This window comes from Pleurodeles waltl, chromosome 5, assembly GCF_031143425.1.
Source record: "Pleurodeles waltl isolate 20211129_DDA chromosome 5, aPleWal1.hap1.20221129, whole genome shotgun sequence".
Classification (NCBI taxonomy): Eukaryota; Metazoa; Chordata; class Amphibia; order Caudata; family Salamandridae; genus Pleurodeles; species Pleurodeles waltl.
The window spans coordinates 683,641,645-683,657,255 of NC_090444.1; the positions used below are offsets into that span (position 1 = coordinate 683,641,645).

Below are 15,611 nucleotides of genomic sequence, written 5' to 3' on the forward strand. Positions count from 1 at the left end.
AAGGAAGAAGACAAGACAACATTGGGTAAAGGTTTTCCTCATGTCTGGGCTTATAGTGAGATTAGCAAACTCCTTAGCTGTTTTAGGTAGATATGACAGACCATTATGGGCGGATATCGCTCGATATGTGGACCAGCTTCAGGAAGATTCAAAGGCGGAAGCAAAAAAGATCTTGGAGGAGAGCACACCTTGGCAGAGATCATTTACTGCGCAATGGATATTGCTACCACTGCTTTTCGACAACTGGCAGGTGCAGCAGTTCTACGTAGACAAGGCTGGCTTAAAGGCAACCCTTTTCGACCGGAGGTGCAGAATAAGATATTGGACGTTCTGTTTGATAGGAAAGCTCTCTTTGGCAAACACATAGATGAAGCCCTTCAAGCAATTAACACAGACACAGCCAGATCACTGGGTACCCTTCAGTTTACAAAGTTGCCTTTTCGTGGCTTCATAGGGCGAGGAGTATCATAGAGGGGGTTTTCAACACCTTTGTTACCTCTCCTACGCAACTCAACAGTTTTGTACACAATATTTACAAAGGTAATCACCCCAAGCGTTCTACGCAAGACCTCTTCCTAGAAGTAGAGCACATCAAGGGAAAGAGACAGGTTGTTGCCGATGACCAATTTCAGGCTGCGGCTACCTCCTAACTTCCGATTCTTTAAAAAAAAAAAAGGGGGGGGAGGGAGAATATCCCACTTCCTTCAAAAATGGCAAGAAATAACATCAGACCAGTGGGTATTAAAAATAGTTCAATTCGATCACACCTTAGAATTAACCCAAATCTCACCATCACACCCTCCACACACCGCCATTCAAAAACATCTAAAACAGCTCAAGTTGGAGGTCAAGACCATGCTAAGGAAGGGAGCAATAGAAAGTCCCTTCTTCGGAAAGAGAAAGAGGATTCTACTCCTGTGTCTTTCTAATAAGCAAGAACTGGAAAGAATGTCATCCCATCCTCGACCTCGGGTATCTTAACAAATACCTCAAGCGTCAAACCTTTTGCATGGTCACGTTGCAGGATATTCTCCTTCGCATGAACCACGGAGACTTTATGACAACCATGGATCTATAGGACACATACTTTCATATCCCAGTCTCGCCTGCCCACAGAAAAATCCTTTGTTTTACAGTAGCTGGCAGCCATTTCCAGTTCAGAGTTCTTCCTTTTAGCCTGAAATCAGCCCCCAGAATATTTATGAAGTGTCTGGCTCCGGTAGCAGCTTGGTTGAGAAAGCAAAAACACCAAATATTTCCATATTTAGATGATTGGCTCATAAAAGCACAATTGAGTCGGGCAGCTCACAATTCAACAAAAGCTTGCATGGAATTATTCGACGAGCTAGGTCTCACTTTGAATTGGAACAAATCAAAGATCTTGCCAGCAAGAGTAAATACTTTCTTACAGGGAGTGCAGAATTATTAGGCAAATGAGTATTTTGACCACATCATCCTCTTTATGCATGTTGTCTTACTCCAAGCTGTATAGGCTCGAAAGCCTATTACCAATTAAGCATATTAGGTGATGTGCATCTCTGTAATGAGAAGGGGTGTGGTCTAATGACATCAACACCCTATATCAGGTGTGCATAATTATTAGGCAACTTCCTTTCCTTTGGCAAAATGGGTCAAAAGAAGGACTTGACAGGCTCAGAAAAGTCAAAAATAGTGAGATATCTTGCAGAGGGATGCAGCACTCTTAAAATTGCAAAGCTTCTGAAGCGTGATCATCGAACAATCAAGCGTTTCATTCAAAATAGTCAACAGGGTCGCAAGAAGCGTGTGGAAAAACCAAGGCGCAAAATAACTGCCCATGAACTGAGAAAAGTCAAGCGTGCAGCTGCCACGATGCCACTTGCCACCATTTTGGCCATATTTCAGAGCTGCAACATCACTGGAGTGCCCAAAAGCACAAGGTGTGCAATACTCAGAGACATGGCCAAGGTAAGAAAGGCTGAAAGACGACCACCACTGAACAAGACACACAAGCTGAAACGTCAAGACTGGGCCAAGAAATATCTCAAGACTGATTTTTCTAAGGTTTTATGGACTGATGAAATGAGAGTGAGTCTTGATGGGCCAGATGGATGGGCCCGTGGCTGGATTGGTAAAGGGCAGAGAGCTCCAGTCCGACTCAGACGCCAGCAAGGTGGAGGTAGAGTACTGGTTTGGGCTGGTATCATCAAAGATGAGCTTGTGGGGCCTTTTCGGGTTGAGGATGGAGTCAAGCTCAACTCCCAGTCCTACTGCCAGTTCCTGGAAGACACCTTCTTCAAGCAGTGGTACAGGAAGAAGTCTGCATCCTTCAAGAAAAACATGATTTTCATGCAGGACAATGCTCCATCACACGCGTCCAAGTACTCCACAGCGTGGCTGGCAAGAAAGGGTATAAAAGAAGGAAATCTAATGACATGGCCTCCTTGTTCACCTGATCTGAACCCCATTGAGAACCTGTGGTCCATCATCAAATGTGAGATTTACAAGGAGGGAAAACAGTACACCTCTCTGAACAGTGTCTGGGAGGCTGTGGTTGCTGCTGCACGCAATGTTGATGGTGAACAGATCAAAACACTGACAGAATCCATGGATGGCAGGCTTTTGAGTGTCCTTGCAAAGAAAGGTGGCTATATTGGTCACTGATTTGTTTTTGTTTTGTTTTTGAATGTCAGAAATGTATATTTGTGAATGTTGAGATGTTATATTGGTTTCACTGGTAATAATAAATAATTGAAATGGGTATATATTTTTTTTTGTTAAGTTGCCTAATAATTATGCACAGTAATAGTCACCTGCACACACAGATATCCCCCTAACATAGCTAAAACTAAAAACAAACTACAAACTACTTCCAAAAATATTCAGCTTTGATATTAATGAGTTTTTTGGGTTCATTGAGAACATGGTTGTTGTTCAATAATAAAATTAATCCTCAAAAATACTACTTGCCTAATAATTCTGCACTCCCTGTAGTAGCGACAATAGACACGATCAGAGCTAAGGCCTTTCCCACATTGGAAAGACAAACCAAATTCATGTCCTTAGCAACCAGAGTTCAAAGAAAAAGGTTTCTTTCAGTACGCAGTTACAAGTCTCTATTGGGGATGATGTCATCTTGCATTCAGCTAATTCCATTTTTCTGCCTAAAAATGCACCCCCTACAGGAGGAATTAGATCTTCAATGGATACAAAAGAGAAGGTAATTCAGCACATTGTCACAGTGACTCCACGCATGATCGAAGCACTCCACTGGTGGACAAAACAAGCAAACATTGCGATAGGCCTTCCTTTTCTGCTTCAACGGCTCCTGCCGGTCATTAACACGGACCCCTCTCTGGAAGGATGATGGGCATATCTACAAGACCTACAGGTCAGTGGAAGGTCAAAAATATCACATCAGTTTCTTAGAGTTCAAAGCAGTTTTTAGGGCTCTGCAAGCTTTCCTCCCCAGAAGACAACAATCTGCTGTTCTCATAAGAACGGACAATACAACAAAAATGCATTATCTGAACAAGCAGTGAGGAAAAAGGTCTCTTCTCCTATTTCGAGAATCTCAAAATATTTGGAATTGGGCTATTCAAAATGGGGTGAGTTTAAGAGCAGGACACCTACCACGGAGACAGAACGAGACAGCAGACTAACATCATTCTGCTAAGAATGGGAATTGAATCATGAAGCTCTCGACCAAGTCTTCAAGAAATGGAGCAAACCCAACTTAGATCTCTTCACGACCCAGCAGAACACCAAATGCTGCTTCTACAAAAACTGGGATCGCCATCCAGGGTCGTGGGTAAATGCCTTTTAAATGGCATAGTGCAGAATATTTGCCCACGCTTTTCCACCCATTCCCCTGATTTCAAGAGTGCTTACAAAAATCAAGAGAGAACGTTGCAGTCTAATCCTGATAACCCTATATTGGCCTCGCTAGCATTGGTTCGCGGAACTCCTCCTACTCGGAGAGAGACTGCATTCCGCTGAAGATCTCACCAAATCTGCTAACAATGAATGAGGGTCAAGCCCTACACCCGGACCCCAAATCACTGAAATTATCAGGTAGGCTCCTGAACACAATAAATTTGCCCACTTAAATATTCACCTAGAATGTAGAAATTCTTTCAAAGGCCAGGGCTGATAGCACAAACAAAACTTACTCTCTGAAGTGGAAAAGGTTTTGTTCATGGTGAAAGTAAGAACAGATAAATCCACTATTGTCAGCACCAGAAGAGATATTGCCCTATCATGCATCTGGCATCTTCAGTATTAGGTCATGCATCCATGACCAGTGCACCTGGCGGCCATATCTCGTTTCAGACGTTCCCCAACATCTCCTCCTTTATGGTCCTCCAGGTTAATAAAACAATTTCTCAAAGGACTGTTTAGAGTTTTCCCGCCAGTAAGACCTCCCCTGCCTTCCTGGCAACTCAACACGGTATTGTCTCAGCTCATGAGACATCCATTTGAACCTATTCACAAAGCGGAATTGAAACACTTATCGTTGAAAGTTGCTCTTTTAGTGGCGCTTCATCTATACGCATCAGCAAGATCCAGGCTCTTAGGATTCAAGAGCCTTTCCTTCAATTTAAAGACGACAGGGTAATCCTTCGCACAAACCCAAAGTTTGTTCCCAAAGTACTATCGGACTTCCACATTAATGAGCCTTTGATTTTAAAGACTTTTCTCCCAAATCCGTCATCTCCAGCAGAAAGGGCCTTTCACTTGCTGGACATAAAAAGATGTATTAAATTTTATTTGGAGAAAAACAAACACTTTAGCAAATAGAAACAATTATTTGTCGCTTATAGCGCTCCTCGAAAAGGCCAACCCCTTTCGAAACAAGGCATAGCAAGATGGATAGTAGCTGCTATAAATTGTTGTCACCAGGCAGCTGGCAGACGTTTACAAACTTCAGTACATGCCCACTGCACAAGGTCTGTCTCAACATCAGTGGCATTATTCGCAGGTGTACCTCTACAAGACATTTGCAGAGTGGTCACCTGGAAGAGTACACACATGTTTGCAAGGCATTATTGTCTGGATGCGAAACCTCAAAGTGATATGGCTGTAGGTCAGGCAGTCCTGCAGCATCTCTTCCAGTAAAGGTGCGCTAACTCTATTTCCCCACCATCGTTGTTTTCTGGTACTGCACATTTCATATTTTAATGGTTTGTTTATTCCATGTTTTTAACTGTATGTATAATTGTTTACAAAGATAAATAATTGTACTTATAAGTGAGTGCTTTTTTACATATTAGAATACTTGAGTACTCTATCAGATGAAATAGCTATCTTTCAACACTTCTACTGATTTACTGACAGTGCAATGTGCAGTAAATAATGCTTTTTAGTCTGATTCAAGCATGTGAATCTATGAAAGTTCCAATACTGGAGTAAGAAAATAAGTTGTGTACCTGTAGTTATAGTTCTCTTGTATTGGAACCTTTCATACATTCACATGCAACCCACATGCATACCTGGGGAAGCTCACCTTACTTCTCTCAGTAATTTCTTTTAATGATACACACTAGTGTTTAGAACATCTGAGGGACTGGAGCTTCTCTCAGGAGGGTTCTAGAGGGTAAAGTCTTCTGATTGGTGGACTCTAAAGTTTGGTCCCTTTTTACATTATGACTTTGATAGATTACTTAAGCGTAAGGCATTAGGCCTCTATGATTATGTCTATGGAGACATTATACTTTCTAAGGTATCGGGGACTCCCATCTCGATGACGGGAAATGATACAAGCATGTGAATGTATAAAAGATTCCAGTACTGGAGAACTGTAGTTACAGGTAAGTAACATATTTTCTTTTCTAGTTATGGGTTGGTGTTTACTCGCAAAGTCCTATCTTTTTGTTGAAAATGACACGTGTCCTGAATGCCTGTGTATTGTATGCACTGTAGGAAAAGTGTCTCTTTTCCTCAGGCACACTGCTAATAGTGTATCTTTTTTGTGTTCTATGTTTGTTAGCCAGCTGATATTTTCAGACTGCTTTCACTTATTCGTTGAGAGAGTTTTTCTGCATTTTGAGTTTCGACCCCAAGAGTATTCATTTAGGGTAAAATTGTGGACAAATGATGTTTGATGGCAAGACCCCGTTGTTGGGCCTAGAAGGGATCTTCAGATGGGAAATGCTTAGTATTGATCACTTGGTAGACATGTGGAGAGGACAGGATTTGGTGACATTTGAGTTCATGAAGCAAGAATATTAGTTGGTAGAATCAGAGTGCTTTAAGCGTCTGCAGTTGGGGCACACACTATGCCAGCATATACAAGAAGAAGAGCAGTTGCCAGAGACAGAGACCCCTAGAGGACCGGCTGTTATTTGACTCCATGACGGACAAAGCCATCTACCTGACTTATAAGAAATTATTGAACAACTCTCCTGACCCACTGAAGGCCTTGAGAGAAGTGTGGGAGGGAGACTTTGGGCATATAGAGGATGACGACTGGGTCGAGACAGTGCTGAGCTCCAGGGAAGTGGCAATACGAGCCCGCTTTCGTTTAGTCCAACTAAGGATATTACATAAATCATACTACTCTATAACACATCTACATAGATTGGGGAGGAGCGGCATTGCCTTATGTCTCAGGGGTTGTGGTCAAGTAGCCACCTTCTTTCACATACTGTGGGACTGCCCAGAAATTCAGGACTACTGGATGAGAGTTGCACAGGTTATGGCTATGGTCTGGACTGGTGCCAAAAGGCAGAACATGTGGTCTTCCAAAATCAGGACTGCCCTTAGCAATGGGAGAAGGTATGGGGTAATTGGCGCAACTACAGAGGCTAATAATCGAGGAGAAAAGAAATGAGAACCTGGGGGACAGGCCTGTGTCATTGTTTCAATTACACTTGGATGGGATATTAATACCTGTATAAGTTGGAGGCATTTGACTTGCTATCTATAGCTTACACGATTTGACTATGGTCTATTTTTTTATGATGTATACTGTGCACATTATGCATCAATTGTATTTTCTGTATAACGAGCAACACTTCAATAAAAAGAATTAAAAAAATATTTGACAAAATAGTTTGTTATGGTGCCCTGACCTTAGTACACTTTGTATTAATTCTTTTAGGCAGGTCTTAACTTGATCGGCAATACTTGACTTCTCTCCCGTTTTACTTTATTTACTTTACATGTTTAATCTTGTCAAAAGTAGGGACACCCTTTTACTTCTGTCTGCCTCTGTCCCGTCCCTGACCACCCCTCCTATAGTGCTCCCTTAAACTTTTGCTGACCCCTTCCTTTCAGCCTCTTCTTGCACAGCAGGGGAAGTGCATTCTAAATACCCAGTAATCGTCCTTTACCCTATTTGAATTAGGTGAACTTGCAGGAAAGCTGGCTTCTATTATCTTCTCCAATCTGCAACACGACCATTTATGGTGAAGTTCCCTGTTGTGTAGTTCCTTGTTGTGCACAGATGGTGAGACAGCATAAAACAGATGGTAACTGCTATTATGTTTGACCCTCTCACCATAACATTATACATTGGTATGTATATGCCAAGAATCAAAAGGATGTCATCTTGGCACAGTCAAGTAGTTGAGAAAAGCGGTAAAACTAACTGAAAAGAAAAGGCATGAGAGTGTATGTATAACACAACTGTGTCAAATATATGGACCTACTACTACCAGGACTGAGCTGGACCTGGCTTGTTGCATGCTGAACTATATATGCAGACATAAAAAGCCCTACTAATGAATATAACAGCTGGAAAAGAGAGGCAGTGGTGCAAGGGAATTCATAATATAGACAAATGTTGACAGGCATGCTGCAACACTGGCTGCTACTCTATCATCTGATCTGCATTGCAACCGTAAAGCTTCTAGTTCTCTGTTAGCCACCGATGGAGGTCGGCAAAAAGCAATGCTGCCTGCTATCATGCCGTGGTGCCAAGCTCCAGTAGGGGATCCTTTGGGGGTGTCCCACTCTCTATACTGCACCCAAGATGGGGTGGTGTCACCCAGGCATACCCTAAAGAGTGCATCCCCCCGTTTTCTCCTATTACCTTTTTGTTCAACCTTTTAATCCCTTAACAGAAAACATCCTGAAGAAACACTGGAGAAAGTCACTTTAACCATTGCTAAATATGTTTTTCTAGTTCTGAAGTGGCTTATATCATTTACTTTTTCCCGCCTTCACACGATTGAGACTAGTAACCTTGGAACCTACATATTTGCTTGCACTACTACGTTTAAGTGGCTTGTTGAATTCTGTCACTGTACCCAAAGTCAGAATGTCTGCTATCTTTTTCTGGCAAAAAAACCTTGCAACTAACCTGTGGACTAACATTGCAATCTGTTGAGCCTGCCACAGTGATCTAACTTTTCCTGTAGATATATGGTGCTTTTTTGAGCTTATTACAAGTCCTGCCATGAGTCAAAATTATGCAAACTGACATATCAGGTAGTTGTCTTACATGAAAAAGTGTCTGTGTTTCTGAAAATGCCTATTTTAGAGACAGTTAGGGTTAAGGAGGAGATTTGGTCCATCAAATTTTCTTGTATCAGTAATTTTGTTTCTAAGTGATATCTGATATAGGTGAATCTAAACAGGCTGCTAGGATCTTGAAACATTTGAATCCTATGATAAGGTAGCAGTTTAGGCCTAGCACTGATTTTCCTGTGGGGGAAAGAGAAGTGCATTTCAAGCACTGCCTGTGGGGAGGACACCAGCTAAGTATGCAGACACAATGCCCTCGCATTTTGGAGTCCGGTATGTCTATTAGAATCCTGGCTATCTCCTACAAACCAGGAAAGGTCGTAAAGTACTGAATATATCCTTAGGCTAGTGGATAATGTTCTGATCAAGTCAGGTTAGGCAATGTATGCTTTACCATAAAATGTTCCCCAAGTGGTGAAACTGTTCTGGCCAGGGTTCTGACAGGTATGATATGGCTCTCAAGCTCCCATCAGTGCCCATTGTGTTATGAATCCCAGTTGCTCACTGGAAAGGACAACCTGCAACATTTTTCCGCAGAAATAAAACAAGTTGTGAGGAAGAATTTCTCTCAAAGATTTTCCTGAGATGTTGTCAGGAACCCCTCTTAACCCCTTCACTGCCAGACCTTTTCCACCTCAGGTGCCAAGCCTTTTTTTTGGCTGTTTGGGGCAATTTGCGCTTCGGCCCTTATAACTTTTTGTCCACATAAGCTACCCACGCCAAATTTGCGTCCTTTTTTTCCAACATCCTAGGGATTCTAAGAGTACCCAGAATTTGTGGATTCCCCGGAAGGAGACCACAAAATTAGCCAAAATACAACGAAAATAAAAAATGGGGAAAAAAGGTTTGCAGAAGAAGGCTTGTGTTTTTTTTTTCCCTGAAAATGGCATCAACAAAGGGTTTGCGATGCTAAAATTACCATCTTCCCAGCTTTCAGGAACAGGCAGACTTGAATCAGAAAACCCAATTTTCAACACAATTTTGGCATTTTACTGGGACATTCCCCATTTTTACTATTTTTTTGTGCTTTCAGCCTCCTTCCAGTGAGTGACAGAAATTGGTGTGAAACCGATGCTGGATCTCAGACATCTAAACATTTCTGAAAAGTAGACACAATTCTGAATTCAGCAAGGGGTAACGTGTGTAGATCCTACAAGGGGTTCTTACAGAAAATAACAGCTGAAATAAAAATAAATTGAAATTGAGGTGAAAAAAAATGTCACTTCTCTCTACGTTTTACTCTGTAACTTTTTCCTGTGATGTCAGATATACCGTTACTCTGCTGGACTCTTCTGATTGCGGGGATATATTGGACTCGTAGGTTCATCATGAACCCTAAGTACCCAGAGCCAATAAATGAGCTGCATCTTGCAATGGGTTCCCATACAGGGAAACCTACCAAACCCAGACATTACTGAAAACTAGACACCCGAGGGAGTCCAGGGATGTGTAACTTGCTTGGATCCCACAGTGTTTTCTTACCCAGAATCCTCAGCAAACCTCAAATTTAGCTGAAAAATCACATTTTCCCCACATTTGTGTGGGATCACCTCACTGGTACAAATTTCCTACCATCCAACGTTCCCTTCAGTCTCCCGGTAAAAATGATACCTCACTTGTGAAGGTGGGCTAAGTGCCTGTGCCAGGGAAGAGCCAAAAACGTGTTGAAATTGAGGGGGAAGCAAAGCGGGTCCAAAAGGGCAGACAAGTGGGGCAGAATGTTTATCGGTATAGATGAGTCAGTGCTGGGTGGGAGGAATTTTGTGGATTCCTGCCGATTCCGGAAGGCGCCATCACAAAGATGTGGAAAAAATGTGTGATTTCGAGCAAAGTTGGAGGTTTACAGGGCATTGTGGGTACGAAAATGGTGTGGGGTGCATGTGAAGCACACCACCCTGGACTCACACAGATGTTTAGTTTTCTGATGTGTCTAGGTCTTGTGGATTTTTTTTTTTTTTTTTTTTTTACATGGCAGCGTCCCAAAGTCCAAAAAGTGCAGCCCTCACCATTCCAAATGCGACGATTTTGAGAGTTAGTCAAGCTCTCATGGCCCAAATGTAAAACCAAAACCCAAAATAATCAAATGTCCTCTTGCTTGCCATTGGATAAGATGTTTTAGTGTGTGGGGGGGAGCTGAAAGACTGTTACCCCCTTCAGTTGGGGTGGGGGCATAACCATGCCCATACTGGTTGGTAGCCACCACCACAGTATTTTTTTTTCTTTTTAAATTCCCTGGCATCTAGTAGACTTTCTGCCCCCCCTGGGGTGTGGATCAGGGGTAATTGCCCCATCTGCCCACTGGTGGGCAGAACAACTTTGGCCCCATTTATTTGGGGTGGGGGGTATGGCCCTCCTACTTTGAAAAAAAAATATCTTCTCTGGTGGGCTTTCTGCCCCCTTGGGGGAATATGGGCGTTCCAAAAATAGGCCGATCTGCCCCCAAGGGGGGCAGATATGGCCAACAGTAATGTGCCCCCATGGGGAGCGACCCTTGGCCAAGGGGCTTGCCCCCCCCCCCCCAAACAAAACACACACCAATCCCTGGTGCCTAAGTGGTTTCTGCTCCTCCTCGCCTCCCCGCTCCCTCCCCCCAGGACGCAGCCAAGGACGTAACCATTGCATCCTTGGCTGCGAAGGGGTTAAAAGCAGTGCATTGTTATGTTAATTGATTTAGCATCCATATAATTTGTTCAAGGTGTCAAGTTTCAGTCTGTTTGGGAAAAGAGGTGCCTCAGTTTGTCTTTTTTATTTCTAATGAAGAACAAAATCCATACAAGGGAACAGAAGAACTTAAAACTAAAAAAGCAAACAAAAAAAGGGGTAAACAGAGTGTCTCAGATGTCATCTTTTGGTGTGGACTGCCTCACGTTTAGTTCATAGTTTGTGTATAAACTGCTTACTGCTTATACAATAATAATGGTTTACTGGATGGTTAGTGCTATTCATGAATTCACACAATCCATCCTTGCCAACCCCCCTTGCCCGAGCTTAATCTTTACTACGGTTTTCTTCTTAGTGGAAAGCCAGAAATGTACTTAATTGTAATGGTACCTTGTGGCCTGAAATGAATGTACCACATGAGTGCTGAATGAAAAAGCATAGTACTTGCTTTCATTTTTATTTACCTTTTCTAAAAGGAGTGTGAGATATTTCCACCAGTGGAGGTGTGGTTGAGATTGTGGCCCCATCAAACGTAGTATTTCTTTTCTGTGTGTAAATATTTAGATCACAAAATGTCTAAAAGTCCAAATGTTATGCTTTTGTTCTTTGCAGATCTTCGGTTAAAGTTTTTGACTGCACTTACATTTGTGGTGCTCGTAATCAGGTAAGAATGTATTGAGTTATTTTCTCTTATGTACAGATTCACCCTCCAAATGGTTACATACTTTGTCAGTAAATCGTGAATTTCTGTAAAAAATGTAGGAATGCACTGCAAAATGAAAGGATTTGATTTTAAGAAAAAGAATACTATACTCAGATTTTATAAACAGTTATGTGGGTGTTTTGTAAGCTCTTCACAAAACACATTGTTGTTAAGCTATTAGAATACAAGAGTGGTGAACCTCTCAGCTGGTCATGTCAGTCTTATGCCTGAAGACATGTCATTGCAGCCTTAGGCAGTGCATCTGTTAATGAATCTCCCACCACCATTTCCTCAGGGGTGTACTTCGGAATGTGCTTTAATTTTAAACCCCCCTACCCAGTCATATTCATCTAATTGGGTTTGTATATTGGGGAGAGATATCTATGTGTTTGCTGCTGTTAGCACTATTTGTCGAATAACATTATCTTATGTGTATCTCTTCTTTATTGTATACCTTGGATACAGAACACAACTAGAAAGAGGGAGACTGGGCAGCCCTGACGCATTCCCCCCTCCCCGTCTAGATGAAAAGGAGATGATGATCTGCTATTCTTTCCCACTCTTGATGTAGGGCTATAATAGCTTGTTCAGATCGTTGAAATCTCTTGTAGCACCAGTTCAGGAAATCTCCAGTCCACCTGGTCAAATGCCTTCTCTCAGTCTAGGCAAATCAGAATTACGAGAATGACTCATGATCAGTTTTTCGACCAGGTGGACTGTGTGGTGTATATTATCAAGTGTCTATCACCCCTTTATGAATCCCGACTGATCTGTAGGTATAAGACTGAATAGAAGAGGTTCCAGATTCATTGCTAATATTTTAGCATAGAGTTTATCGACATTCTGGAATGTAATGGCTTATATGAGGCACACATTATAGGTGTTTTTTCCTACAGTTGGGGATCAAAGTGATGTTATCCTCTCCTATACTTGGTGTTACATCTCCTCTTCTTACCTGTGTGTTAAAAAGTGAGACAAGGTAGGATGTTTTTGCATTGACCAACGTTTTATAGAGATTTGTTGGAAAGGCAGCGGGACCTGATGCTTCTAAGTTTAGGTGATTTAATTGCTACATGGATCTTGGCATGCATAACTAGTTAGTTGTGTGTGCAGGAAACCCCTAAAGTCTCAATAGTTCTTCCACAGGTGGATGGGTTGGGAATGATGTTAAACTTCAGATTCCTATTGCAAAGCGCCATGTGACATTTAAAATATACAGTCTTGTTGAGTAAGGATAGCCTCAAGAAGTGATTTTTAGGGCACAAGTAGAACATTTAAAACATTTTATTACAAAAATTCAAAAGGGTACAATACAGAAATTATAAGTGGTCATTGCTGTGAAGGATGTCAGTAATAGGGCAATTCAAAATAAAAATCAAAATCAGAAAACATCTAAGCCCCAACTGAGCACCAGAATCAGAAAAAAATCAGACCGCATCACTAGGAGCATCGGAAAAGTCTCACCCCCCTTCCACTGCGCCCCTCTCCAAATTGAGTTTATATGTGAAAGCTACTAATAGAACATTATTAAACAGCAAATATATCTTGATGGGAGCAAAAGAATTACAATTTCAGCAATTCAGAGCACTGTTGTATTAAACATCATATTGCTGTAACATCTAAGCACTATCCCACTACATGAACATTGATTTAGCCCTTCTGTGCTAATGTCATCAGGAGATGGCAGGACAAACTATTTCCAAAAACAACAACTAGTTATTGTGAATGAATGCAGTACACTGAGCTAGGAGAGGAGACCTTGTTTTGCTGCAAACGTTACTAAGTCCACGTTGGAAAGGTTTTTTTCAAGAATAGTATGAACAGTGCCAATGGAAATAAACAAACATAACTTAGCTTGACTGTGCAGCAGAAATAATAACCAGTGAATGTGCAGGGTGAGACATCCGTTTTAAACAAATGGCATTGAGGCCTAACTAAAGCCTAATTAGCATAAGCCAAGACAAAGGGCTCTTTACCATGTCATATTAACTTTTTTTTAAAACAATATCATCAGATGAGTGTACACATGTAAAATCTAGAATAGATTCATATTATACACACTATTAATGCACAAATTTATAAATGCACTAAAACTCTCACAGTCAAGCGCATCCATTTTGTTTTGAATGATTTTCAGTAGCTTTGCAGAGAGTATTTAGGTAAGTTAGCTTCGGGGGAGTGCGCCGCTGAATATAATGTCCTTTACAAATTTCTAAAGGCCTCAGTTTTTTCATCTTCCAAAGTATACACTTACCCCAGGAGACCTTGAATGCCTTATGTAAAGCCCTCCTCCAGCTTTCATCTCAATTGTCTCTCTAGGTGAGGGCCTATTTTATTTCCTTGGTGGCAAGATATTGACTTGAGGCGGAGGAGTGTCATTTCAGTGTTATTCACTGTCAAAGCTTTTAATTGGCCTCTAAAGTTTGTCACTTTTACGTCTAGGTGAACCGATGGAATTTGTCTTATGCTCTCCAGTATTGAATCCTTCATAGATCCACATGCTTGAATCACCCCCATTGTCAAGCTGGGAGTCCCACAGAAAACATATTGAATAGTTTAGCTTTAAACATATGCAGAAAATCTTTAACATAATCATAACAGTGGCCTATTGACATCAGTATGAAAGATACAAAACTCTGCCAATCAGAGCAAAGCACAGTCTTTACCCCTCCTCATGCAGGCCCCCATAGTTCAGATTTCCACCACACCTCATGTGCAAGGGGAGTCCCTTTGAGCTATGCTCAGTCAGTCAGATAAGTGGATTTAATCAATTTTTTTTCAGCGTTCCTTAAAGAATTGACTTTGCCACATTAGATTACTGAGTCGAATGCATCAGGCCATGTCTGCGTCTTCCAAAAAAGGTCTTTTTAGATCATGTGGATCGTTTGAAAAAAGAAAACTCCTTTCTGAGGCCCCCCAAAAGTGTTTTATATTGCCTTCATCAGTACATAAGTCAAGGTAAACTTATAGAATATTTTCTACAATAACTCTTCATCAACAGAGAAGCAAGACCAGTATTGTGGATTTAGAAGTTAAAAGCTAATGATGTCCAGTGTTTTGAGGAAGAAGATGAATGCTCTTCTAAATTATCAGGAAATTCTCAGAAAAGGTCGCATTCGCACACTGAGTATCCTTCAAAGGCAATATATGAGGTAAAATCTTTAGCCTCTGGAGATCTACCTAAACTCCACAAGAAAGGAAAGCCCAACTTCAGATGTGACAGTTCTGACTGGAAAAACACTAAAAACCACAAGATGAACCCACATTTCTAATGAGGGTATTCCAGTGATGATTCCTCGTAAAGGAAAGTCTCGCCTTAGCCACTACGGCTTCTTCGCAACACAGGAGCATACAGTTCCACACAGTTAAAAGTAAAATACCAGGACTCAAAGGAAGAAGTGTATGAGGAAAGTATATTTGCAACCGATCATAGACAACCCAGATATTAGAAGCTCTTACCAGCTTTTTGACCAACATCAGGTTGGTGAAGACGAAGGATGTCAGGACAGATTGGACTCCTGGACAAACAATGCAAGCATCACTTGAGATGATGCAGGTGTATTTGGTCTTGGTCAAGGATCTGTTTCTGATGCTTGCTGACTACTAGAAATGCTTTCCTCAACTGTATCTTTTGAATCCTAAAAAGCAATTTCCGAAGGCTACATTTCTGTGTACTATGTACACTTGTGCAGCTGCCTCCCAGCCACTGTCCAGTAACTCCTTTGTCACATCATTCACCTTTGACAGCATAGTATATTCTGCCACATGATCTGGATACAGACGATAAGCAAGAGGAAGG

At 41.6% G+C, this 15,611-nt stretch overlaps 1 protein-coding gene across 2 annotated transcripts in view; it reads left to right on the forward strand.

Moving 5' to 3' along the window:
* Positions 1-15,611, forward strand: part of TMEM181 (transmembrane protein 181) — a 373,980-nt gene that overhangs the window by 299,424 nt on the left and 58,945 nt on the right. For both annotated transcript variants that reach the window (XM_069234585.1, XM_069234586.1), the window contains exon 13: positions 11,722-11,773. In XM_069234585.1, coding sequence (XP_069090686.1) covers positions 11,722-11,773 — 52 coding nt within the window. The remainder of the gene's footprint in view (positions 1-11,721; positions 11,774-15,611) is intronic.